Genomic DNA, 24,215 nt, shown 5'->3' with positions numbered 1-24,215 from the left:
GGACAACTGCGGGTTATTCACCAATTTTCCCACAAAGTCTTCTCACCCGCCCTGGCGCAGTTCAGTGGTTTGAGTCATTCAGCCCAGAGATGACTTTTTCGTGGCCACTGCGGGTCCAAGCGTGACGGGACCCTCCGGTGCGCTGCCGCTTTGCTGGCGGGGAGCCCCTGGCACACGGCTCCCACCGCACCCACCCGCCAGGAACCCGGCGTTCGCACCACCCCTCCTGCCACTTTTTGGCCGGAGTGGGGACGGCTCGGCCGGTAGCTCAGGGAGGGCCCGGGCACCGCTCCCGCCCCCTTCCCCCGGGCCGCCTCTCCCCCAGCCCCGAGCGCGGGGCTCCTGCTGCTCCAGACCCCGGCGGCGGCTCCTGCCGGCCGGAGCGGCGCTGGGCGGTGCGAGGCGACGGGCGCAGCCCGGCAGCGGCAGCCCCCGCCTGACACTGGGGCACGGCCGTGCGGGCCGAGGGGAGGGGGCGGCGGACCCGGCCCGGCCGCTCCGCACCTCCGCCGAGTTTGGCCGGCGCAGAAGGGCAGCCAAAAGTTCAGCATGCAGGAAGTTTGGAGGCAGCTCGGAGAGTAGAGCGTCGGCGGCGACTGCTGCTTCCCGTGCCGTGGGGTTTTGCTTTTTTTGCGGGGTTTGTCCCATTCCCCCTACCCACCCTGCCCCACTCCCTCTCCGCCCCGCATACAACTCTCCCAAACACACAAGCAACCCGCAACAAACAAAAAGTCCGGGAAGAGGTAAAGAACACGAACGAGGGAAGAACCCTCGGCGGGAGACCCGTTTCTTCGCAGAGACACGGTCCCGCTCGCAGCTGGTCCCAATGCAACTGCTCATCCTCCTTCTGCTCTACGCCGTCGTCTGTGCGAACTTCTGCAGCCGTCAGGGCACCACCGCCCCTGCCCAGAGCGGATCTATAAAAGCCCTGCGGGCCTCCAACATCAGGCGAGATGGTAAGTGTCCTGCTGCTTTATTTGTGCCCAAGGGCTGCATTTGAGGGGGGAGCTCTGAGCGCACCTTGGGGCTGCCGTTCTTCTGTCCCAGGAGCGGGGGTCGCGTCCCCAGGGGAAGACGGGGGTCGGTCTGGCTGCGGGTCCCGTCCCCTAGGGGTCAGTCGGGGCATAGGGGTCAGTCCCCGAAGTCTGGTCCCTGGAGGCTGGTCCAGGAGCGTGTGACCAGGTGGCAGGAGGGAGGTGTGTACTGAGGGGGCGGCTCTGCCCGGCGGCTGCAGCTCCGGGCGGTCCCAAACTTCTCAGGGCAACTTCGAGGAGGTTTCCTGGGAGTCGGCGGTGCGCCCAGCGTCCCCTCCGGTCTGCGGCCGGCACCTCGCCCCTGACATCCATCGGGCCCGTGTCCCCCGTGTGCCTGTGATGTGCCGACAGCGGGGGCAATGCCGGCCGAGCGGCGGGTGTGTGGCGGCTCCGGCCGAACCGGGGCTCCTGGGGGGACCCTCGGGTGTGTGGGTGGCGGGCGACGCTGTCGCCTTAGGGCTCCTTGTGGGAAGCGGGGCTCCTCTCCCAGCCCACCCCCCCGCAGCCGTCGCCGCGTTCGGCTCCTGTAAGGGCTGTCGGGTGCCGCCCTCCCGGTGGGGGACTGCCTCGACTGCAGGGTCTCAGAGCTCGGGGTTCCCCTGAGTCTGCTGGGCGAGCAATGCCTCGCCGGGACTGGCCTCGTCCCTTGTGATGCCCAGGGTTGGTGAGCACCATGCAGGGCTGCCGCGAGCTCTCGGGTACTGCCCGCCCGGTAGGAAGGGTGGTTTCAGCTGCCGTATCTGAACTCCGGTGTTGTTCCCGCCGCGAGCTGGCAGCGGGGGATGTCCTGGACAGCCGAGATGCTGCCGAGGGTCCGCAGCGCGGCTGAGTGGGATACAGGTGCCTCGAGTGAACGGGCAGCGTGGCCGTGTGCTGTGGCCCCATGGTGAATGAATGGGGAGGCTGCATAAAAATAGCGCTGCTGAGAATCACCTCTGGAATCCACGCCTTTCGCTTTGGGAAGAGTGATGAGCTTCTGGCTGGGGAGCAGCCTGTTGAGTTCCAGCTTCACGTGGACCTGCTTTTGCACATTGCTGTGGTCCTTCTTACACAGCGAAATGCAAGATGTTGTCCCTGAAAATGAACAGAGTTAGGTTCAGTCTTCAAGTTAACATATTTCAGTTGACAGAATTTATGTTTTCTTATAAACCCTTCTCAAAAACCCAGTCACTTGAGCCATTTCCAAGACTGTACACTGTATTTGCCAGTGTTTATTTTCCAGCATGTATACAACACATGTAATGGGTATACAGTAGACTGAGGAGGAGATTTTTGTTTCAACTTTGGAGCCATATTGAACGTAATAATCTTTTGTATGCCTTTCTAATTACTGAAAGAAGGCATAGCAAAGGTGGAGAGTTTTTTTCTCAGAATTGAGATCCTGAGTCAGGATCAAGACAGAATTGCAATTCCTTCTGTTACAGAAGTCCAATTAAATCTCATTTAAAAAGTAAAACAAGTAGTGTTTGTAATAAAAGCATATATGTGTTATTTCTGTTTCATCCTTTAAATCTATTGTGTACCTTATCAAGCTTCATGACTCATAAGCCTACCATCTTAAACTTCGTAGAAGAACCAGGACCATTTCTGAACGACACTAAGCAAGTTTCCATCCAAGTCAAACTTCAAACAAGCTTCTTCATGGAAAACTGCAGTGATTTACTTAGAACATCAAAATGTGTTTTACTCTGATCTCCTCTGTGTAGTCAATGAAGAAATCATTAGCGCCTAATATAAATAAAGTTTTCATCTTAATGGCAATGTGAAGGGTGTTTCGCTCTGCAGAGGACTTCCTGTGGTAAAATTACTTCTTAGAATGATGAAGAGAACAAGCTTCTGAAATGATTAGTTAATTGCTCTCTTCCTAGTTGTGATCATTTAATGTTGTGATTAGGCTTTGCACCTTTAAAATTATCTGAGACAACTTGTAGTAGTTTGTGCATACCAGGTGGACTAATACTGGGGCTGCTGGCAGATCTATATGTAATTACATTCTGCCTTTCATCTTTCCTGAGTCATGTGCTAGTGAGTCCTACAGCCTACAGAGGTAGTGACACATGCCCACACTGAAGTCAGACACTTCTGCAATTCTTTACTGGATAGCCATTTACTGAGGAGGTAGCAGACTTTTAGGCAGACTACATACAGACCCCTAACATGCCTTGCTCTCTCTTTGTGCTTGAGAATCCTCTTTTTGTCTGCAAAGACCTTGTGTTCTGGTGTGGCCAGTGAAGATGGGTATCAGGTTACAACACCTAAAGCAGATCAGCTGCTGATCCCACTGATTTTACTCAAATGAACCAAACTGTTGCTCGAGTTTCTTGACTAAAGGTCTATATTTGTGCAGCCAAAGGTTATGAGGGGTATTCCAAATGTTACATGCATGTGATGAGCTCACAAGCAGTGTTTAGACCATGGTTGGCTGTAGGCCACTAAAAATATTTCTGTCTTTCATAATTTGAAGTGGTGTTTTTGTGTTGTTTTGGTCTGAAGCAATGATATGGAATAGCATTAAAGGCATGTCAGTTGCATCACTGAGACGGTATTTTTCGCTTTGTAAATATTTGCAGACATGAAAATACAGAGCAGGATCTAGGAGCACACAGTACACTGGGGGTAAATATGTTCCAATGGCCTTTTTCAAAGCACTCAGAAAGAATAAGAAGTAATGTAATATTATGTTCTGGGTTGATGATCATGATTATTATGCTGTGGAATTAAAAGAGATACTGAAGAGGAAGCAAGGGCTGTTCAGCTTTTTAAAAACATTATATCTTGGCAAGTCCAAGACCACCTGCACTTTCTATTAAAAAAGAAAACAATCCTTTGGATTCTATTTTTCTGTTATTTCCAAACAGGATAAACTAGTGATACTGCATACATGGAGCTTTAATAGGGAGACTTGGTCTTCCTTTCAGCCAAAGTAAACCTTTGCAATCTGCGATTTGATATTGTCTTTCTTCTTTCAGACTAAAAGAGGCTGGCCTATTTGTAATTGCTCTTACTTAAGACTGAAGTTGCTCTGATAAGAAATCTGTAGATGAGGACAGCACATAAAGTGCCATTTAATGACTACCAAACCTAACCAGACTGTACTTTCTGCTGAAGATATTAAGAATATAAATAACCTGCTTACAAGACATCCTCTTGTCCCAGTGGAAGGACGGGCATTGATGACTCAGCAGTCCAGTGTAGCACTAATCAATTTTTTTTAAGTGTCCTGGAGATGCCAGCAACACTTATAGTGCAAGTAGCGATATTCACTTAAAGTGTTTATTTATGCTGTTAAGTCCTTTGAAGTGCATTGGAATAACACACAGAGAGGTCTTCCAGATGCTTCCATTGTTCTCTTTTGACTCATTTTCCCAGTTTGCAGTATGCAGGTAATACCAGCTAATTACAAGAAGTCTGATATTTTGTTTCTCCTGTTTTGGTTGTTTATGTATACTTGGAGGTGAAAAGTGGGAGATAAATAAATACTTATTTACTCTATAATATCTAACTGAAACATCATTCGCTCTTTCTTATCTATTATTGAACAAACATTTGCTTAGTCTAGGAAAGTATTCCTAGTCCATATCTTCAGACTAAGCATCACTATACATATTTTAAACTTTAAACTCCAAAGTTTAAAGAAAAAGCAGAACAAACCAGACAGCATAGTGTCAAATCATTTCAGTATGTAAACAACTGAAAGCTATGGAATCAGTGTCTTCTGATGTGGATTTGAAACCATAACATCAGATGACTCAAGATAAGACTCTGTGTTCTTATGGTTTTCATTAGGAGTAAAAAAAAATAAAAAAGGAATTTCCAGACTTTTACTTGCTTGTGCACCACCAAAATACAAAGAAAAATTGTACTTTATAATTCTGGGGAACTGCCAACAGCTTTTGGCTCTTTCATGGCCAGTACAAATGGATGTGTGCCATTAACTCTACCCTCTTCTTCCCTGCATTGACCTGTGCCTAATCATGACCAAAAGTAGTCGGTGATTTGGGCAGTATTCTCTCACCAAATAGGCATTGAGAGTCTGATCTTGGGAGAAGATACAACTGTGTTGTTTTCTGGGTTTTGTTTGTTTTGTTTTGTTTTTAAGATTAGATGGGGAACTAGTTTATATTAAGCATCCCTCCAATCCAAGTCAATCTATGATTTTATGATACTGGGAGAAATTCTTTACTGTGAGGCACTGGCACAGGTTGCCAGAAAGGCCTACTCAAGGATGGGGCTCTGAGAACCTGGTGTAGTGAAAGGTGTCCCCGCTCATGGCATGGGGGTTGGAACTAAATGATCTTTGAGGTCCATTCAACTCAAACTATTCTATGATTCTATGGTTTTGTGTTTCCGTGTTTCCATGACTCCAAGATTTTGTGAAATCTCTCCGGTATGACTGGTGATATCGGAACCTCAGGTTTGGAATGCACTTACTGAGTTCTTTTATCATAGGCTTGTATACATTTCTAAAAGGACTGTAGTAACATAAAATTGTGTCAACTGTAAAATGGATAGAATAAATTTGGTTTTATAGGCTTTATTCCCCCAATTTTGTAGATTTTGCATAAAAATGTGTATTTCAGGCTTCATCAGGTTTTTTTGTTTAAAAGCCTTAATAATTTCCCTGTAGTAATACACTTTGGTCTACAATTGTTTAACATCTCTTATCTGTATAATTAACAGTTTGGACTGAAGTATCAAAGGATATTGCATGAGAATTTCAACCTGACTCAGCAGCAAAAAGCATGGAGGAATTCTCTAAAGGAGCTTGAAATGTGTTTTATCAGACAGATTTATATCATACAGTCAAAGTCACTATAAACTCCCCAGCCAGTCTCTTGAAACTTCGTGGGTGTTTTTTGGTGTGGTGTTATTTTTAAATTTTTTTTAATGTGTTTGTATGAAATGGAATTCTTAAAAGGCTTGAAGAAAAAACTTGATAATAGTGTTGCTTTGATTTGTAGAAACTGAACAATGCTGAAATTTCTAAAATAATGTGGAGGTTTTTCCCACTGTGATCCCACAGAGAGGTAGTGTTTTATAAAACATCTAGGAATAGGCATAAATAGAAAACTCATGGGGACTCTATAGTGCAATAACATTCATCATGTGCTTAACTTTGAGCATCTTCCTAATTCCATTAAAATCAAGGGACACAGTTGTACATGATGGTGTAATAAGAAAGCTTGAACAGCTTATATGTGAGATGATGTTGAGTAAAGCAAACTATATTTTATAATGAACAAGTGTACAAGTATTTGCAGAATTAGGAATCATAGAATCGTTTAGGTTGGAAAAGACCTCCAAGATCATTGAGTGCAGCTGTTAACCCAGCACTGCCAAGTTTACCACCAAATCATAACCTGGAGTGCCTCATCTACATGTCTTTTAAATACCTCCAAAGGGTGGTGACCCAACCACATCTCTGGGTAGCCTCTTCCTGACAATCCTTTCAGTGAAGGAATGCTTCTTCAATCTTAACCTCCCATAGTGCAACTTGAGGCCATTTGCTCTGGTCCTCTCACTTGTTACCTGGGAGAAGAGACCAACCCCCACCTCACTAAAAGCTTGTTTCAGGTGGAGAGTGATAAGGTCCCCCCTGAACCTCCTTTTCTCCAGGATAAACAACTGCAGCTTCCTCGGCTGTTCCTCATCAGACTTGTGCTTCCCCATCTCCATTGCCCTTCTCTGGACACACTCCAGCACCTCAATGTCTTTCTTGTAGTGGGGGCCCAAAACTGAACACAGGATTTGAGGTGCAACCTCACCAGTGCCGAGTACAGGGGGACAGTCACTGCCCTGGTTTTGCTGGCCACACTATTGCTGATACAGGCCAGGATGGCATTGGCCTTCTTGGCCACCTGGGCTCACTGCTGACTCATGTTCAACATCTGTCATCCAGCACCTCCAGGTCCTTTTCCACTGGGCAGCTTCCCAGCCACTCTTCACCCAGCATGTAGCACTGCATGGGGTTATTGTGACCAAAGTGCAGCACTTGGCGCTTTGTCTTGTTTAACCTCATACAATGGGCATTAGCCCATCAATCCAGCCTGTCCAGATCCCTCAGTAGAGCCTTCCTGTTCCTGCCCTCCAGCAGATCAGCACTCCTGCCCGACTGGGTGTTATCTGGAAACTGACTGAGGATGCACTCAATCCTCTTGTCTGGATTGTTGATAAAGATATTGAACAGGACTGGCCCCAAAATCGATCTCTGGGGAATCCCACTTGTGACTGGCTGCCTACTGGATGTAACTCTGGGTGTTCACAACCACCCTCTCGGCCCAGCCATCAAGCCAATTTTTCATCCAGCAAACAGTGCACCCCTCCAAGCCATAAGTTTCTCCAAGAGAACACTGTGGGAGATGGTACCAAATGCTTTACTAAAGTCCAGGAAGATAACATGCACAGCCTTTCTGTTATCTAGTGAGTGAGTTGCCTCACAAAAGGAGACCAGGTTGGTCAATCAGGACCTGCCTTTCACAAAACCATGCTGGCTGGGCCTGATCCCCTGGTTGTCAGACATGTTCTATATGATAGCACTCAAGATGATCTGTTCCATAACTTTCCCTGGTAGCAAGGTCAGGATGAAAGGCCTGTATTTCCCTGGATCCTCCTTCTGTCCATTCTTGTAGTTGGGTGTCATGTTTGCTAACCAAATGTTTCTGGGTTTGCCAGCATTTCTGGTAAATGATGGAAAGTGTCCAGGTGAGCTCTTCTGCTAGCTCCCTCAGGACCCTTGGGTATATCCCATCCAACCCCATAGACTTGTGTCTAAGTGGTGTAGCAGGCCACTGACCATTTCTCCTTGGACTGTGGGGGCTTCATTCTGCTCCCTGTCCCTGTCTTCCAGCACAGGAGGCTGGATACCTGGAGAACAACTGGTCTTACTATTAAAGACTGAGGCAAAGAAGTACCTTGGCCTTTTCCACAGTCTTTATGTGATGTTTTTGTCAACTGTATTTATCATATATTCTATTAAAATGAAAAAAGTATATATATCATAGGCATGAATATTTTTATATATGCCTTTGCAGAATAAATATAATTTGTATCTTTAACATATTATCTAGTATATCATAGTAGATATGCACATATAAGTAACATAAATTAAAGGACAGAAGCACAAGGAAGTGAGATTAAGTACACTTGACATAATTCGTTAGTATTTGGTTAGACATAATTAGTATTAAAATCATGCAAATAGTGTACCCAGGGATTTTTTTATTTTTTTTTAGAATACACCCCCACACACATACCCCAGGTTTATTGTAATTTTTTGAAGTCCTAGTTGAACGATGAAGTGTTAAACAAATATTTGAAGCTAACTATTCTGGGTAATTAGCATCCTTTTTAGATGATGTTGGTAGCTATGTAATTTATGGAATTTGGGTTGAAAGCAGCAGTTATGTTTAAAAATGTCTGTTAGTTTTGGTAGTCAAAGTTCTGAAAGTTATTAAAATTTCTATTAAGTAAAAAGGAACTTATTAGAAAAAGGATTATACAAGGCAGAAATTCTTTGAACAAAATGATCTCGAAATTCACTACACTATATTTCATTCACTCCTTCTTTAGACTGGGTGTAAATACTATATAAAAGAAACATATCCGCAAAATGCATATTATTTATACAGCAAGAAACTCCTTTGGGGAGCTGTAAATTAGAAGGACAGAGAGTGGCTTTCTTTTCATACCTCTAATAATACTGTATGTACAAAAGATGCAACAGGAGTTAATGTGTTTTCCTATGGATAGTCTTGATAATATTAAAATATATCTGAAGCAAATTACAGACTGATCTCTTTAAGAACAAATAAAGTATCTTACAGGACTGACTCTGAACATAGGAAAAGTAGGCCTCTGTATGCTATATCATAATCCTAAAGGCCTCAAAATACAATCTCCTTGTCTCTAGAGCAATAAAGGTGACATCCAGAGGTCACTTCCAATCTTAACCATTCCACAGTGGGACCTACTACAGCTGAGAGGAGTATGATGACAGGTGGAACACACTGATTTTAAGAAGCAGTGGTTGCCTTCCCTATCTTTTCCATCCTACTCTCCCTCTTTCCCACTCTCACCCCTTTTCCTATTCACAACAGCAGCAGGAAAAAGAAGTCTGGTTCTCCCACATCTCATGGGCCCAGCTTGTCCTTTCTCCTTGCCTTCATCCTCCATTTCTTGTGTAGTAGCCTTGTGTTTTGCCTACCCAGCTTGAGTTTCCTCGCAATGTTTGTAGAATGATCCCAACCATAGAGAAGGGCTCTCTGCCCTGTCTTTTTCTGGCTGTTGTGCAGCTGCAGGGATTTGACACTAGAATATTTAAGGAGTCCTAAGAAATACCACAAAAGCTCTGTGTTGGCATTCTTTGTAGTAGGAATTTGTCCTCTACTGCAGCAAAATTTAGTAGTAATCTTTTAGCTGATTCAAGTTGTATTCAAGAATTGCCTGCAAAAATCCTGCTGTATTTGTGAGGTTGACTACATTATACCACATTTGGGATAAAAGAGACCACTTATATCATTGCTTCTGGAGAGGATCTCCTGGCTAAAACACTGGATTGTGTTAGGTTGTTTGGCAGTTTGTTTCAAATCAATCTCCTGTTTACAAAGCTAAGGAAATAGCCTGTTTACACTGTTAAACTAGTGATACTTTCTTTTGGGAATTTGGGTTTGGCTCTAATATTTTTGCTAGGGAATAAATCCTACATGATCTTGAGCTTCCTATTGTACTTGAGTAATCTTCAGTTTCATGCTTCCTTTTTGATCTGTGTCCCACACTGTGAAGGCCAACATCCCATATTTCTGCTTTGGCAGTTAGAGCTCTGCATATTTGGAGATTGTGCAGGAGGACACATTTTACCTTCTGTTCAAACTTCTTGCCAGTGTATTCTAGCCCTGCTGTGCCTTGGGACTTGATGATGTTAAGACTCTGTAAAAATATTTATTAAACACTAGGTCCATGAAAAACTTGAAAAAGCTTCCATCAGCGCTTCTTGCAGCAAGGTCTGGCTCACAATTCACATGAATTAATATAGGATAAATGAAAATGCCTCTGAATTCAGTGATGAGTTTGTTATAGAATCTGAGTCTGTTTAAATTGAAAAAAACTCTTAAGACCAAACCATTAAACCAACACTGCCAAGCCTGCTACTAAACCATGTCCCTTAATGTCACATCTACACATCTTTTAAATACTTCCTGGACTAGTGACTCAACTGCTTCCCTAGGTAGCCTGTTCCAGTGCTTGACTACCTTTTCAGTGAAGAAATTTTTCCTAATATCCAGTGTAAACCTCACATGAGGCCATTTGCTCTTGTTACTTGGGAGAAGAGACCGACACCCACCTCTATACAACCTCCTATCAGGTAGCTGTAGGAGCAATAAGGTCTCCCTGAGCCTCCTTTTCTCCAGGTTGAACTCCCAACTCCCTGTACCGCTTCTCAAAAGACTTGTGCTCCAGACTATTCCCCAGCTTCATTGCTCTTTGGATGTGCCTCAGCACCTCAGTTTCTTTCTTGTAGTGAGGCGCTTATGCAGGTAAGATTTACAATACTTGCAGTTAAGATATTCAGCTAGTGTCCAAACACTGAAAAAACCCAAATCAAATCCTTTGCACTGACAGAGATGAAGGGGTAAGGGTAGCTGATGCAGTTACAGATTGTGTAGCAAAAATACAGAACAAAGCTTTGTGCATTCGAATGTCCGGTTGCTTTTTCTCCTGTACTGACTACCTTATGTGTCATCCACAGGATATCCTACAAGTGACTTCAGCTGCAATACATTTCTAAATAAGACCGTAAGGAAACCTGTCAGTATTTTTCAGTGTCTTTATATTGTTTCTGTTTGCTTTTTAGTTTTAAAGAGGCTACAAGTGTAATATGCGTGGGTTTCTGTTACTGTTTCTTCTTGGATCAGTTGCAAAAGATTTTTCTCATAGTTGAATGTATTTCTAATCTGATGTGACTCACAAAAATAAAGGAACTAGGCTGGTTAGAGAGAAGGAATAAAAATAGGTACACAGAATGTTGATCACCAGAAGTACTGTGGAATCTGGAAACCCTTTATGTACTGTTTTGCTTGAAAGAGAAATTCTTCTCTTTAGCAAGCCAATGACAGTAGTGCTGCATGAGAACAGCAAGTAGGTGGTGATAATGCCTGGAGATTCTTTGTGGAGATGGACCATCACAGCTTCTTAATTGTGGTATCACAGCAGGGATAATCACAAATAGGAATTATTTCACTAACAGATCCAGATGTCAGTAAAAGGCTTTAAGACCTCCTTACTGAAGCCGACAGAGAATTTGCTGCTTTGAAATTGATATAAAGCCCCAAAGTTATGGCACTGTTTTCATGGATCAGGTTGTAGGCCTGTTCCCTTGCTCCATTAGTCACCTTCAGATTGCTTTGTTAGGTTGCTGAATGTTTGGCAGTTGGCACAGGAGGATGCTGGTTTGCTTCATTTCTGTCCATATGATGTGACCTGGCGTTCCCAAACTCTCAGTTATCAGCAATATGTATTGCTGTTTTTCTAGTAGGATGGCTTTAGAGTTGTGAGAAGGGGAAAGATACTCTTTGCTCCCTTCATTCTCCTAAAGGAAGAGAATAGTTCTCCTGGATAGGCTTGGTTTTATTTTTATTTGGAAATAATACTTATCATCCAGGAGAGCTTAATGATATGGTATGCATTTCTCAATGATTCCCACAATTAGATCCTGGAAAGTTAAACTCTTCTTTTAAGTAAAATATAAAATTATTGCACCATGTAGTAATGATCTGGCTATTCCTAGTATGTATGTGCTCTGCTGTTACATAAATAGCGTGTGCAAACATTTGAACCTCTAGAGTCAGTTCTCTGGCAGTGTACACTACTATGTTTACTCTACAGTATACTCAGGGTGTCTTGAGTGGTGTCTCTGAGAAATGGGTGCAGTGACAACGCTACCTTTGCAGCACTGTTGAGTAATGCCAAGGTGTCTTGGGTCTGCCTTAGGACCTGCATGGCAAAGCCAGGTTGTGGTGTTACATCCCCATCTCCATACATTCAGCCTGCCTCCCAAAAGACTTCAAGAAATGAGTAATTCCACTGGCCACATGACATCATAGAAACAAGCGTCACTCCAGAAATAAACTTTTTTGCACCACAGAGGAATCTCAGGCCGTACTCTAGCATACATCTTAGGACTGACCCTGTACCTGAGTTGTTCCCATGCTGGAAAGCAGAGGAGGATGAGAAGTGGATCTGTGGCTGTTCAGTCTGCTCTTTCCCCAGTACCGTAACTGGTCACAGCCTTGCTGGGCAGTGTTCATTAATTTGACAACATTTTTCTGCAGGCAGTATCATGCTATGGTGATACTTTTTATTCCACTGTAGGGGTTGAACCCTGGCAGCTTGAAGAGGCAGAAGTACCACCCACAGCCACCATTACCTGTGGGCAAAGGCTGGAGATCCTTACCAGGGTGCATCCATCCTTAAAATGGTGTGGCCTTGCTGTCTGTACTGTCCCACCTCGTGTACTTTCCTGCTCAGAGTTTTTGCAACCAATGTTTTCGCAGACTTAGAGCTATGTGACATACTGAGGTACAATAACAGGGTGCATGGATATCTGGTTTTGGGGAACAAAGAATCATACAAAATGACAGTGTGATGTCCTGTATAGAAATCAAGTACCTTGGTTCTCACATGCTTGCCTGAAAATAGCTGCAGTGGAATGAGAGTTAAATAGCAGTCTCCTTGCCAAAGAAACCACAGAACAAAACAGGGAAAGCTATTATCCTGGTTTTGTTACTTTGCACTTTTGTTCCTTGGGTTTGATTTCATCTAGTGCATAAGTGTATAGAGGAAGGGCTTGAAGAAAGAAATCATAATGACTTGATCTGTCAGCTCAGTTTATTTTTTTGAAGAATGACTTTAAAGGCTTTTTTATCAATATGTGCAGGATATTTTTCAAGGCTTGCAGATGCTCTCTTTTATTTTTGTACAGGGATCTAGTCTCAGGATTTTTCTCCACTGACTATGCCATTTCCTAATGCTGCTGCTATTTTTTGTGCCATCATCAATGCTTGCAGGACCAAAAGTTAAACCTTGTCAGGCAGATTGCTTTTAAAGCTTACCTTAGGCAAGCCATTAGCCGCAAATTGACTAAGGGAAAAAAGTGTCACCTGTTTTTCTTATCAAAAGTGAGACAGAATGTATTTCTATATATGCTTTTGCGATGAAGTGATTGCAAATTTAAGTACATGTCATTGTAGTTTTGACAATGAATTTCTAGCATTTCATTTTCAAAAAGGCCTTCAAAGGTATTTGGCCAAACCAGAACTGATCTACCTTGTTTCTTTCTAGGGAGATAGCTAGCCTAGTCACCTAATGCCACTTCTGCTTCCTTTCTGTATCCATGGGTAGGAGACAAGCATTTCCTTTGGTTATTTATTATAAATTAGTATTGTAGATTTTTTTTATTTTTATTTTACATTCTCTGTGGCTAAAGCAAAGCCTGAACTTAAGAGTTGAACCACCACGAACTCCACAGTATTATAATTACTTTGCTGGCTTGATGTTCTTGCCAGTTTAAAATTACTTAAAATTACCAGATAAAATAGAGGATCCAGTGCCAGCATGTGAAACTAGGCAGTTCTGAAAATTGCTTTTGACCGAGGTTCCTACGCGTGCAGCAGCAGCTGGCACAGCTTTTCACAGTGTGAGGGGGACTGTTGAAAGATTAGAAGAAACACAGAGAGCTGCCACGAGGGACTTGGCTGAACCTCTATAAGGAAGCTTTGTATGGCAACACAAGATACTCTCTGCTTGCTTATGATGGATACTAACAAAGAATTCTTACCTATAATGATTACTGAATAATTTCACATGGAATGTCCTTTTTTTTTTGCACATGTTCATAATTTCTTTTAAAAAGCTGGTAAATTTTGACTTTGGCTGTCACCTCGAGTCCAGAAAAAGAAAACAGAATAGACTGGCAATACTGGAAGCTGAAGATTTCTAGTACCTGTCTAAACCCTACATTTACTATATTCAAAACAAAGCACTGTCCTTCCAAAATTTTTCTAAATATATACTCTTAAGGTAAAGGAAAGTAACCAGAAAGAAAAGAAAAGTTAATCTTTCCTCAGATGTACCAACACAGGGGTGTCATTGTAAATAACGAGTAAGGCAGAGAGGCTTGAAGGAGTTGATAGTGTGCAAGACTTCTCATTATGCCTGCTGAACTAAATGCTCCATGTCTTGCTGGTGAATGTGGAAGGGCATCCCCTTGTTTCAGTGTGCACTGGACAGAGCTCCCTGCTGCCTTCTGCCCTGTGTCTGCAGAACGGAAGTCACAGCTTAGCTCTGTGTCAGCAAGAAATCTGATATACTTCCAGATTTGACTTTCTGCATCTCCTCCATATGGTACTGCATCTCTTGCTAAGAAAATAATGTCCCTGCTCACTGTAGTGTGGTTGGACTAGATGACCTTTAAAAGTCCCTTCCAACCCAAAGTATTTATGATTATATGATTCTGTGAAAAACAAGTGATGTGTTCAGTCTCCGTATTCCTGACTGAGCTTCATTGGAGAGACAGTCCACATGCAACTCATGTGAGGTATATATATATATTTTAGCATTTTTTGTCAGTGCATGTCGTTTTCACTTCCCACAGAAGACAAACACTGTGTGTAGATCCTGTCTTCACCTTGTTCCAAAGACTGGGAATAGTGAAATTTTAAATATTGTGGGATTGTGTTCAGTTTGTACAAAAGTAATTTACTGTAACTGTGACCTTATTAGTGTAGTATGATTTCGGCTGCTGCTCACCTCTTATTAATGACTGGTAAATAAAATGCTAACCTATTCTACAGTTTCTGTGTCGCAAAAGTTCAGGTATCCAGATAACTTAATTAGCACTTAGTTTCCCCAGTACACTGATTAGTTGCTCAAATCTGACAATTTTTCGATATCTTTGCTGAAAGCAATCAAACCACAGTGCCACTGTGGTTTGACTGAGGTCTGTCTTTTCAGTATTAACTGGTATCTTTACGTTCATACTCTGTGGATCCATATTGGAATTTTAGTAGAGAAGAGAAGGAATAGAATTGCTTAAACTATGTATGAAACAGTCATGGCTTTTCTCCCTTGTGGTTGACAGAAGAGAAAGGAATATTACAAAAAACATGAGAGGGAATGTGTTCATGTGTGCCTTCCTCTAGGTCTGGTGTCTGAAAGCTGTCCTGTATGCAAAGGAGGAGGAATGGAGAGAATACAATATCTAGCAATGTGTCTCATAAATCCATCAGGATCACTCAGTCCAAACTGGGGCAGCAGCTGATGCTGTCTAATTTTAAGTATGTAAAGTATGAGTTACTCTTTTACAAGCTTTATTATCCTTCAGTGGTTACTGTCTCTGTCCCTGTGATTATTCTGGAAACTTCCAAATTAAAATACGGATACACCTTAGCTCCTCATGAAGAAGTCCTCTGCTGCAGGGTGATTCAGGCTTGAATTCATCATACCACTGTTATGTGGCAGTCTTAGGGATTCTTTGGAGTTTTCTGGTATCTAGCGCTCTCAAGGATCTAGTTTTGAGACCTTAACTGTATTCTGTAACCTTCTCCCACATCCTGTTTTTCTAAAAGAGGTGGTTCTTGTGCCTGTGTATGTAGCAGCTAGTCTATCTATGGAAAGGTAATCAAGTGCAGTATTGCTTGATTCTGTTGTAAATATCTGTTTTCATAGAGCATTCTAAAGATAATATGCAGTCTCTACATTGTAACACTTGTGTTACATTCCTTTGGCCCTTCCTGCAAGAATAATTACATAATCATTTTCTATTTGCCTCTGTTTTGCAAAGAATTCCTGCTGTGGACCAAATGACATTACCAGTCAGTGGGAAGGTTCCTATGTCACTTATAGTTAGGATTTCTCTCCAATAAGTCCAAAGTTTTATGAATTCATTTAGTTCCACTATCCCTGGTAGTATGCATGGATCTAAGCTGATTCTGATGTCTCAATAGCTGGGATCTAACCCCAGATTCAGGTATCTAAATGATACTTTTTTGTTAACAGGCCCTACAACCTCTGATATAAAATCTATACAGAACTTTTTATTGTTCTGATAGACATCAAAAAACAGGTCGAACTTTTTTGTCTCTACAGTTTTGCAGATATCTGGATGTAAAACTTTTATACTACAATAATAAATTAATTGTTCTCAGCTATAATGTTGTTTTATATTTTAATGAAAATCTTTCTGATCCTATGCTGTTTTGAAGAACTGATGTCATATGAACTTGATGAAATTAATAACACTGTGAAGCTCTGTTTACTTTTTTGTATAGTTTACATCTATTGCATTGCAAACTGATTGCTGGTGGGGCTGCTATGTTCTGGAGATTATTCTGCACAAATCTTCATGAAATCTGCAAGTTTTACTTTATGGTTATAAATATAAATACATTTTTCTCAAATATAGGGCTCAATTGTGTAATAAAATTATTATTAATAAAAATGCATGCTATCTAATTTGAAAAAGAAACCCATTTGAAATCATGACAGCATATTTGAATATGTGAGTGAAATATAATACTTTGCAAGATATAGCACATGGTATTGGATAACTGCAAAATGCTCTTTCATTGTGCTATGTGAAGTTCTACTACTTGAAATATTGTTGTTGTCTTAATTATGTGTGGAATTGAAGAACTATTTTTTATCTCTTGAGGTCAATTTTGCAACCGTACCACAGTAGACTGCAGTTCATTAAATATCATTACCATCTATATTTACAGTAGATTGAATACTGGTGTTGGGATTTTTTTCCAAAATCTGCAATCTTCAATTGCCACTCCACAAAAATTTTGCTTTCATTATATCTAGTTTCAATTTACCTGAGAATTGTAAAGTGCATATTTGTTTTTCATTTTGTTTAGTTCATTCAGAATTGAGAAATCAGTTTGAGTTTACAAAAGCCCCCAAACCAAACAGACCAAAACCAGAACAATTGGTTTTCTGTTTCAGTCCATAAGTAAAAAAAAAAACAACTACAAATGTATGAAGTCAGCAATGCAGAGAAAACCTGACAAAATACAAGTAGGAATACACTTGCACAGATGCTTTCAAATTTTCACTTCATTTTATTTTGAAGCTCATGAATCATTTCAGAAATATGGCTCCTGCTGCGTTAATATGAATTATGGGAGTTCATTAATAGGCAGTATTTTCTTTTTTTACTAAGTCTAACCTGAATGCAAAATATGTTATGGTATTTTTTTTTCTGATACTTTCAACACAATTAAGGTAATTCTTTTTAACTAAGAGCTATTTAAAGTGCTGTGATATACACATTTTAATCGAATTCTGATTTCTATCCAAACACAGCTTGATGAAAATCTTAGTCAAAACAATAATTTTCATTATTATGAGTATACTCTCTGAAACCTTAAAAATTATAAAATTCAGGCTGCACAATATACATGTGGTGAAACAAAGTACCTTTAAACATTATTAGACATAGCTTATCTTCCTAGGGAGCAGAAAGAATTACTTGATCTTGTGCTAAATTATATTTAATTGCAGACTGTGCATTCTTGATGATTGTGTCTTTAAATATTCTTTTTAAACAAGCAATCCTGAAAAGTAAAAATGAAAACTTAGATTAAAATTAGAAGTACAGAGTTACGTTTCCTACTTGTACTAGTATCTTTAGATCTCGAGCTGAAATCTCAGATATGATTCAGTCTATCTGCCCAGCTCCATGGTAGATCAAAAAAATACGTCATGGAGTCAGTGACTTTATCTCAGGTCCTGGCTGCAGGCCTTTGAAAAGTGTGTATATATACGTATGTACATACATCTGTATGTACGTGTTGATTTGCCTTGTGCTTTGCTTAAAGCATTCTTACACGTTAACACATAGATTCAGTCTGCATTATTGCTTAAATGAGGCTAAAATGCAACTGGTGGAGAAGAAGAGTTCATTTTAAAACACTTTGGTGGTTTAAAAAATGGGGCATCTTGTTAAAGCTTCCCTTATAATTGAGGGGGAGAGAAAGGCACCTGCAGAGAACTGTTCATCCCATTTGTTTTAGATGTTCATCTTCAGGTGGGATGAATTACTTGCTGCATGTGTCTTCTTTCTACACTCAATAGAGAGCAAGTCTAGGGCAAGTAGGTCACTACCACAGCAAGCTCACAGAAGTACCTAAAAATATTCCAGTTTTTATCACTGTCTGAGAAATGTAAGTTGGATCTTCTTGATCTCTTCAAAATGCTGCATCTTTAGGATAAGATTAAAGATTTCTTTAGAGTGATGATCAGTGGCATTATACTAGTTACTTCTGACTAGCAAGTGATAACAGTCCATCATTGGGAAGGTGAGCTTCAAGAATAAATGTTCACTACCACTGCTTTTGGGATAAAATGTGGAGGGCTGACAGTATCATTGGACTAAGAGCAGGTTTAGGATTAGATTCGGCTTCCTTTTTTTTTTTCTTTTTTCCAGGATCACAGGCAGTTATTAAGTAGACTTAGACCAGCATATACTTGACAAGATCATATGTTAGCAATTTTTTATACGTACAGAGGTCAACTGAGATTAATACATATCATCCCTGCCAGCTGTTTTAGATCTCATAAGGGCATTAGCTTCTGGCTCATGGAGAATGAATTTGTCAGAGAATTCTGGCAGGGTCTGAAATCACTACTTGCAAGGAAGGAGCTCTCAGTGACTCCTGGTTGTTGAAGGTACATGGTCACAAAAGTTGAGCCAGAGTTTGCTGCAGAATTGTGAGTACTGGAGGGAAAAGGGATTGATTGATAGCTGACTCCCAAACTGCAAAGAACATCATAAATCTTGTTGTGGTAATGTACTTAGGAAGATACTTTGGGTGTGGGCTGGATGCATGAACATGTAAGTACAAAATGAATTTACATTTTTTAAGCCCATTACATCTCTACCTTCTGAATCTTTTCAGTTGGGTTTGTCTCACTTCTCAATTCACTTTCCCTCATCCTGACCAAAACCAGTCCGGCTTAAGGGTGACTGAGAGATCTGTGCTTGCAGCTCTCCTCACTGGAGCAGCTGTAGCGTATGTAGTCATTGACTCCTGCACATCTGTGTAGTGGGAGGTACTTGGTGGCTGTCTACCACTCACATGTTGTAACATACTGTTTTCCCTTGTTGATCACCAGATATAAAAGCAAAGAAAAAAAAATCCCAAATATATTTAGAATTTGTTTTAGCATTTTCTTGCTTAAAATAATAGTGTCTAAATGGAGATATAAAATGTCTAAATTTTACTGTGTTAAGGCCTAAGCTTTATGTAATATATTGAACTCAAATAAAGTATAATTCTTTGTACAGCAATAAGGCTTCATACCTTATTGGTAGGCTGTGCTGTGGAATGTGAGCTGCATTCAAAACTTTTCCCAGTGTTAGGGCATACAGTAATGTTCTCCTCTTGGATTGCCTGCTGAACAGTGAGGATGAAACACCTCTGCTTCCCTGCTCCCAGGGAGGCATTAATACAGTCTCTCTTCTCTCTTTTTTCCTGCTAGTCTTCAGAAAGCTTACAACTGAAATACCTTTGAGGCTTTATCCTCAATTTAGCCAACAGGTTCAACAGTTATTAGTGAAACTCACAAATGGGAATATAGGCATAGAACAAATCCACACTGTTGATGTTATTGAGTGCTTAAGTATTAAAAAATAGATTTTGTGTATACCTTGAAGTCCATTTTTAGATACACTACAGCACGAAATCAGGCCTCAGTGCTTCCTAGCTTGCATCTCACAGGAGCATGGAATAAAGCTAGCAGTGACTTCAATGGGAATAGAGTATTGGGAGCTTTCAGAAATCCCCATCCAGTCATATTTTTATTTCTCAGAGAGTTATGAGTATTTCATATACTAGAATTTAAAGACATAAAGGAAGAAAGTCAGTTGTAGAGAGTAGGGAATTTCTTTTCTTGAAAGAGAAAATCAGTGTCACTTTAAAATGATAATTGTCAAAAGAAATTAATGAAAGCAAGAGTCTGGAGAGATTTTGTACCATTAAGAACAAACATAAGGTTTGTGTATCTAAATTGCCAGTAAAGGTAGTTAATTTATAATTCCTATTTGAAAGTGTAACATATGCATAACATTATAGATGACAGATTTTATGGGAGAAATAGAGAGATAAATCGTGTTTTGGATATTAGACTGAAATTTATACCTTGTTAGGAACACCATGAGTCTGTAAGGTTTGTTTAGCATTGTGCAATGGCTCTGAAGCCAAAACAGTTGCAACTAGTGTTTTCAGGACATCCAGTTACTGTTTCTGGTTCACACATACTGAATTTACAACATAACTAAAACTTCATAGCTCAGCATGCCCCATTTCTTCCTTTTCAAGAAAAGATTCCAGCCAGTTGTTATCCAGCCCTTTACATTTTTTCCTTTCAACTACAGGTATTAAGAAATTTATTTACAGACTTGGGCATTTGTCCCCACAAATAACTTGTAGTTTAACTGGTGTAACTATTAATCTGTTGTCTGTCGAAGTTAAGCTTGAAAAGCTGGTACACCAAAAATCCAAACCTGAGGAAATACAGACATGTCCAGTGAGGACTTCAGGTGTTGTTTCTTTGTCTTACGGCTGTGAGACTTCTTTTATTTGGTTAAACAAACTCCACCAGGAAAAAAAAAAAAAAAAAGTATGTCTAAGAGCTAGTAAATAGAAATGCAGAAATGAGAGGGTATATGAATGGCACAGTACAGAAAAGCTAAGATGGTAAGATGGGATTCTTTTTTTTTACTCTCTTTGGATATAGATGATGGAACCCAATTTAAATGAAAAATGTTATTTCTCTAGAGGTCTTTTAGAGATTTATTTACTGAATAAATTCACTTGCAAAAGTTCAACACATAAAAGGCCTGATTCCAAATATTTCTAAAGGGTATTTTATTGCATCTAATGCAAGACAAATGGTTTAATAAGTTTTGGGCAATGCTAAGGCACTTCTGGATTTGACCATATGACCTGGAAGATAATGACATTACTACTTTTGTTTCCAAAGTGCAGTACTTGACCCTGAATGAAATTGAATAGAAACTATCATTAAATTAACTGAATGTTTATAGGACTATGAATCCAAACAGAATTAAAAAAAAAAAAAAGTCTATGAACCAGATGTTGTTTTATTTTGTTATCTAACACTACAGAACTGTTTGTGCCTATTGTAGTTTTAACTTGCCCTCTGAAGAACTTGGCACGAGGACTATCAAAAGAGATATACAAGACTGAATGACTGATTTGACCTGTTTCAGCAGAGTTCCTTCTTGGCTCCTATTATTGAGCTTAAATTAAACAGAAAAGCAAAGGCAGATGTGTATAATATGTTGGAGATAATGATTTGGAGAACCAGTGGCTGTTTTTCATCTCTTCTGGTTATTACCTGTTGACATACTGAAGAAACTTACTTGGATGTGATCTGAACCAAAGGAACTCAGCATCAGTACTCTCTTGGACTGAATAGCTGTTCACTTGGGGAATGGCTGGTTCAGAATGAAGGAACTGAAGAGAATAATAGCATTTTGTATCTGAATTTTAGTCTGCACATTGAAGGCTTTCAACACACATTAAAAGTACAGCTAAGGTCCTCCTTTCTCTTCCTGCAGCTCTCCACCTTTTTGCTTGACATCTTCATGAGCTTCACTACTGTTTACTTTCTTGTCTTGATCCTTACTGTCTTGATCTTAAAAATGCAGAGAGTTGTGGCTCAGATATAGCAACAAATATAATAGCGTTTAATCCTGGGGGTAGATTATTCCATGTCTCTTACATTTTGCAAGTCTATGGTCTCTCTAAGCTATAGTCCACTTTCAGGGACTGTTTTTACTTATGACTGGAGTGTTCTTATCTTGATTGCCCTCTCCTGTTCTTCGATTATACTATTTCTGTCATTTGTTTCCCTGTGTACCTCATTCCCCTTTCTAGCCCTCAGTAGGGGTAAGTACTGCCTCATGCTACCCACAGGATGTCCTTCACTTCTCATGCCTTCTTTATTATGCTATATTCTGTTAGATCAGCACTTTTCTGGGGCCTGAATCTTTGCCTGTTAACAAAGCTGTATCTCTCTTTCTGCTAGGCAATGTTTGTAATGTAATTTCCTTTTCTTCGCATTTTCTATAAAATCTTTTCTAGAATTCATGTATTTTACTCAGTGTAAATGTGCTGGTACTTCACCTTTGACCTTTTTTAGCTTACACTGCAGCTGGAAGGGTTGCCTCACTCCAATTCTCTGTATAAAGGTCAAGTGAACTCCATCTTAAAAATAGTATATTCTGTGCTACTTAGGGGCTGTAACAAAGCTGCTTAGCAACCTTGCTATCACTCTGGACATGATTTGGATACACCAAGTTTATGTCCGTTTACTCCCAGATGAACTCTGTCCTCTATCTTGGGTGCTTCTCTTTCTTTGAAATTAACACCTTGGTGTATTTATAGAAAATGATCATGTTGCATATTGATAAACTGACGCTTGTTAATGGGAAGATGTTTTGTTTCTATTCTGGAATGCAGAACTAGCACGCTGGTCTCCAATTTTAGCATGTGAACACTATACTGCTGTACAAGCAGTGGGCAGCGTATTAAGAGTGGTTGAAGACTAGTAGAGATGACAGATGAGTTAGGTTTTGGGTGCTGTGCTGTTAAAATGCTTTTCTGAATGATAATAAGTAGTTTTATGAGCAATGAACCAACAAAGATTGGTTTCTTAAGTCTTTATGATGAGAGCCAGTATGAATTCCCTCATACCTGATAAGGGTCCTCCCATTCTGCTGCCTTTTCCTGAGCTAGTGTCATTACCAGAGTCCCTTTCTCTAGCTATACTCCTGCTTTGTCTTAACTTGTAGTAATATTATGTCTTGCAATGTCTCTTCCTGTCTCACACTGGTTCCAATTAGCTTGAAGGTTAAAAATCCAGTAGCGGGTGTTGACAAAGAGGCATGTAGACTTAATGTGCTTACGTGGGTAACCAGCTCTAAAACTCCGCATGCAAATGTGCAGACTCGCATAGCATCCCTTTGGATATTGAATGTTACTGTGCACATTTCAATCCAAGTATAATTATCAAATTTTAGCTCACCAAGTGCAAGTCTCGCATGCTTAAAAATACTAAGATAGTTTGACGAAAGGTATATATGACTAATGAGTTTTTATGGCAATAGTTTAAAGGCCAGTCTCATGCCTGGACTAGCTCTGTCTGTTTACCACAGTCCTTTGCAGAAAGTGGAGATAATGTTGATATTCTTGAAATATCAGGCATATACAACCCATTGAGGAGGTTAAGTGTCAGAGCTCTAAAGCTTTGCAGCTCTGGGATTTTCTGTTTGCTTAAGTGGAAGAAAGTCAGCAAGACTGTTTTACTCTCATGACTTACTGGGTATTAAATACTTAGGAGAATTCTCCATCGGAGTGTGTCCCACCTTTCAACACCCATTTTTTGAACCTCTTGTTCTGAAGAGGTTTTTTTGGCCCTGAATCAAGACAACACTCAAACACATACTTCCATCCCGTTGACTTCAATAACATTAAGCTTCTTTGTGTCTGTGGGTGTTACACTGTAAACAAAGATCTGATTGCAAAAGTTATATGAACCAGTTGCCTAAAGGTGAGAATCTGCTTCCAAGATGCACTGTTAAATCCTTATACTTACGAGATCACAGAGTGTGCTACTATGAGCCAGCAACTTGCACTAAGGGAGCTCTCAGCAAAACTTTCATGTCACTTCAGTGTGAAATGTGACCAATATTTTCATTTTTTTTCAGAATAACCTAATATATTTGGTATGATTATTACTTGTTTGGGGTTTTTTTGTTTGTTTGGTTTGGTTTGGGTGTTGCTTTTTTTGTTTTGTTTTGGTTTGGTTTTAGTTTTTCCTGTCAAGAAAGGCATTGTAATTTAAGAATGAATGAGGCTAACATAAAGAGCAATAAAAGAAACTTGAATACTGTTTTAGGGTGGAAAGAGTTTGAGGAATTTTCTCTTACACTGAAACCTATTTACACTCCATCTGTATATTACCATCATTCCCACTGTGGTCACTGATCACCATGTGGATGTTGAATTGAAAGACTGATCTCACCATCTCTCTCAGTTCTAAACAAAGGCTCCATTTTTTGAGTTTTCAAGACTTTTCTCTTGTTTCATGCAC

General features: G+C 40.6%; 1 protein-coding gene across 4 annotated transcripts in view; it reads left to right on the top strand.

Annotated features, from left to right (window-relative positions):
* Nucleotides 1-382: 382 nt before the first annotated feature.
* PDGFD (platelet derived growth factor D) overlaps nt 383-24,215 on the top strand; it is a 144,627-nt gene continuing 120,794 nt past the window's right edge. For 2 of the 4 annotated variants that reach the window (XM_050333065.1, XM_050333064.1), the window contains exon 1: nt 383-956. In XM_050333065.1, the coding sequence (XP_050189022.1) occupies nt 827-956 (130 nt within the window). In that variant the 5' untranslated portion in view covers nt 383-826. The remainder of the gene's footprint in view (nt 957-24,215) is intronic. The other 2 variants (XM_050333063.1, XM_050333062.1) reach the window with 2 other exon arrangements.

The sequence above is a fragment of the Myiozetetes cayanensis genome, unplaced genomic scaffold (assembly GCF_022539395.1).
Source record: "Myiozetetes cayanensis isolate MyiCay16 unplaced genomic scaffold, myiCay2020 scf5-8, whole genome shotgun sequence".
Taxonomy (NCBI): domain Eukaryota; kingdom Metazoa; phylum Chordata; class Aves; order Passeriformes; family Tyrannidae; genus Myiozetetes; species Myiozetetes cayanensis.
The sequence above is the reverse complement of the archived record's forward strand: the minus strand, read 5'-3'. Positions and strand labels throughout refer to the sequence as shown.